The sequence below is a fragment of the Austrofundulus limnaeus genome, unplaced genomic scaffold, assembly GCF_001266775.1.
Source record: "Austrofundulus limnaeus strain Quisiro unplaced genomic scaffold, Austrofundulus_limnaeus-1.0 Scaffold38, whole genome shotgun sequence".
Taxonomy (NCBI): Eukaryota; Metazoa; Chordata; class Actinopteri; order Cyprinodontiformes; family Rivulidae; genus Austrofundulus; species Austrofundulus limnaeus.
This window is the reverse complement of record NW_013952440.1, coordinates 670,793-674,619: the sequence shown is the minus strand read 5'-3', so window position 1 is coordinate 674,619 and position 3,827 is coordinate 670,793. Positions and strand designations below refer to the sequence as shown.

Here is a 3,827-nt window from a genome sequence, read left to right as displayed (position 1 = left end):
TTGTCTGCTGCCACCTGCTGATTGATGATCAGCTCCACCTGTGATGGTTCCCATCTTCCACCCTTTAMAAGGCAGTTGCAGACATCTCCTCAACGCTGAAGCAACGTCTACTATTGGTAACGTTTCTCGGCCTGTGAATAATCTCTTGAGCCTGACTTAGTTAACTTGTGTTTCCTATCCTCTAGTGAAATCCTCCTGAGCCTCACCCTGAGTACTGCCTGTGGAAAACCTGGAAGCCTCGGTGTTACCTGGATCCCCTGCCTCTCTGCCTCCAACGCCATCAAATGTAAATACTCACCTGTGTCATTCCTCACCACACGTTCAGTTCCATCTGGACCCAAGCTCTCTCACCTTGTCACTGAAAGTAAGCAAAAGCAAGTTTTATCAACAACCTGTATTTTATAAACTACAAGACTTGGATGCTCACCTGTCGATCTCCTCCTCCTCAGATTTGGATCCCTGCACATTCCTTCCCCACACCTGTAAAATAAACATTGTTAATAGTTTGACTTGGTTTCCTGTGAGTTTCCTTGCTGGTCTGCTCATCTGCCTTGACACGTGATAATTAGATGTAATACAGTATGTACATGAACAGATTTGGCTCAATGTTTGGCAAGAAACCGGACAGTTTTGTCTCTTTCTCATCCTTAATTAAATACATAATAGACAATTAATAACAATTTGTAAAGTGTTTACAGATGAAATATAAACTATTTATAGACCATCTATAAGGGGAGCCTTATTGTAAAGTGGTACCAAAAAATCAAAATAACAATATATCGACTAGTCGGAGCATAATCAAGACCAATATGGATTACTGCCATCACAGAACAACTCAATTTTTCATTTTTAGTGGTTTTTTTAATTAAAAAAAAGTTTTGTACATTGCTGCATTTAGTGTTTAGCTAGTGTTTTGCTACTTTCAGTTAGCATTTTGCTCCTTTTAACAAATATTTAGCTAAACACTTTAGCAAAATTCAGCAGTCATTCAGCCCTCAGCATTCACACTTTCACAAAAATACWGTTTCTCTTGTTGATTCTTGTTAGTTGGAGCCTTTCCAGTGCAACCTGGTGCACTTCTAACAAAAATCCTATTTTTTGTCATAATAATGAATTGAATTTAGTAGTGATGTCAATGTTTATGGAAAAAAAGGGTTCACATGAACTGTTGTGTGTCAAGACCACCTAACCAGAGACCAAGTCAGGACCACGACCAGAGTGTCTAGAGACCAAGACAAGATCAAGACTTTTAGGGGTTGGATCAAGTCGAGACCAAGACTGAGGGAGGGTGAGACTGTCTAGTACAAGACCAGAAAGAAAATGTAAACTAGTGCCCTAAACCATTCAGTATAATTCACACAGGTAGCTAGATTTTTGGTACAGAAGAAGATTGCTGTTAGCTGGTTAGCTTTGCCGCCATCACTTACACATTACTTACCTTTCTTATGAGATTACGATTAAAGTTTGACATAGTACCCACCGTCTCTGAAAGAATTAGAATTAGAAGAATTAGAATTAGAATTCCTTTTATTGTCATTGTACAAGTGGCACAACAAAATTTACAGATGAGCTCTTCAGAATTTACAAGTCGCTTTACTCTTTCATCTGGATTTTGTTTCACACACATATTCTGGATGTTGTATGTATCCAAATTGTATTACTGAAGATTTTGCAGACACTTCTTCTGCTCCCAATCACTGCTCACTTTCTTGGTGAAGACTGGTCTTGAGTTCTACAACACTGCTGCTATGCATCATTAAAACAGTTTTGCCTGCAGGAACACATATTTGATAGAAAAGGCTGCGACATTTCATTTGTCCTTCTGTTTGCATTGAACTTTTGCAAAATACAAAAAAAAAAAACATGCATGCTAAGACTTTAAACAAAAACCTTGTGATCTGTTAGCAGTTAGACTATCTGTATAGAGTGATGCTCAGCTACTACCACTCCATGTTTTATCCCCATATCTGTAAAATCGTCTGAGCTATAGCCATTTTTGTGTTTCTTAATGACACTTCTCTGGGGCATATATTTGAATGATTCCTTTTAGATGTAGGAGCTGTTTGACAATGGCAGCACTCTTATTTGTTCTTGGCCCAGGTCTAACTTGCATTTAGCTCAGTCAAAATTTGTCTTTTTTTTTTTCCAAAATGAAGGTCATTAAAAAGTTATCAGCAATGAATCTATTAATTAGTTGTAATCTTTTCACAGACCTCCACTACAAAACTCCACATCGTCTACCCCACCGTTCGCCTTTGCCTCATCTTCAGGGTTTTTCCTCAGAGTTATGTCCAGCCAGCATGATAGACACTGAAATAAGTTCTTCTCTTTGATTTCTGCATGTGTTCCCAGAAACTAATCTCTTACATGCGCCACATCCTGCTTTGCTGTACATAAATTGTTGCTGCTGGGAGCAATAATACAGCCATATTCCCAAAGCAATGCACAGCTGTGCACTTAAGTGATGTTCAGTGTGAGTTTTACACATGTAGCCACGTGTTTTGTTCTTTATTAAACGTTATTCACATTTATTGGATTGTAGTGCAGAGTTTTATTTAAAACAGATATAAAGTACAAACTGACTATTTATGAGGTAAATCCAGGATTCCCTCAGGCAGCCGGAGAAGCTTCTCCTCGAGGTGCAAACACATAATCCAACACAACAGGCTGTTAGAACTACCCCTCAATAAAAAAAGGTTCCCTCATAGAGAACAAACTTATAATGTCAGTTTAGTTTAACCCCTTATTATCCCTCTTGTTCTGCTTCAGGCCCAGTTTTTACTCTGGTGTTCCACTTTTTACTCAGAGTCTCTCTGATACTTGAACTCAGCTTCTGAGTAAATCATGTCGATTTGTGCTACTGTTGATGTGATCATTATGATTGCTCCTATCATCCAGGCTGTGTTCCAGTCTGATATTGGGACTCTGCTGGAGCAGGTGGGCACTGGGAAGGAGTCTTTGAGCTTCATGAAGAGACGAATACGCAGGCTGGCAGCGCAGTGGGCCTCCGGTGCCCGACGACTGCAGGACAAACTCCACAGCCGCTGGAGAGAGCAAAAGAGGGTGAGTACGAGACACACAAACGTGTTTCTGAACATGCCGGAGAGCTGAAAGTCTGGTTTATTCTTTTAAATGGTTGTGAGTGCAACAAATATTGTGTCTGTTTTATGAGTCACAAGAGATTTTCCATTCCATTCTTTTTGAAACCCTCATAATTTGAGATTAATCCAGACAACCTTTTTAACAGATTCTTTGAGTCAAACAGCTGTAAAAATCTCAGCCAGTCTTTAAAAGCCCAGAAGCTGGACTACTAAGTTACCAGAACCGCTATGACATTTTGGTGGGCCTAATATTTTCTGCTCTTATCTTTGTCTGCCTGGTGTGTATCCAAGGGCGCAGAAAGGATTTTTGAACTGGGGGGGACAAAGCATTCAGCAAATGATTCTCCTGGGGGTGCTAACACTAAAGCTAACAGGCTAAGCTGAGGTTCTTCTTCCATGAAGCAGCTCTGTTGTCCTCCATTCATATTTTCAGTTACAGGCTGAGTCATTTCTACCTTCTCCTCTCTGTCAACGCTCTCTGGTTTCATTTAAAAGAGTCGATCATCAGATATTGTCCAAGATTAAACGTCCGAGTGGACATAGCTCACTAGCAGCCTCGTGCCAATGACCTAGTTGATGTCATCAATTTCCCAGAATGCTTTGCGTGTAAATAAAATGGCACCGTCATGTAATACGTTTTTAAACTTTTAGTTTAAAAATGATAAAAAGTGATTATCCTACAGTATTTTTACAGTTTTATTTTACAGTTAAAGTATATCTTTATCA

At 39.5% G+C, this 3,827-nt stretch overlaps 1 protein-coding gene across 1 annotated transcript in view; it reads left to right on the top strand.

Annotated features, from left to right (window-relative positions):
- Window positions 1-3,827, top strand: part of mgat5b (alpha-1,6-mannosylglycoprotein 6-beta-N-acetylglucosaminyltransferase B) — a gene marked incomplete in the record, with an annotated part of 112,538 nt that overhangs the window by 44,215 nt on the left and 64,496 nt on the right. The window contains 1 exon segment of the mRNA XM_014006903.1: window positions 2,899-3,063. Coding sequence (XP_013862357.1) covers window positions 2,899-3,063 — 165 coding nt within the window.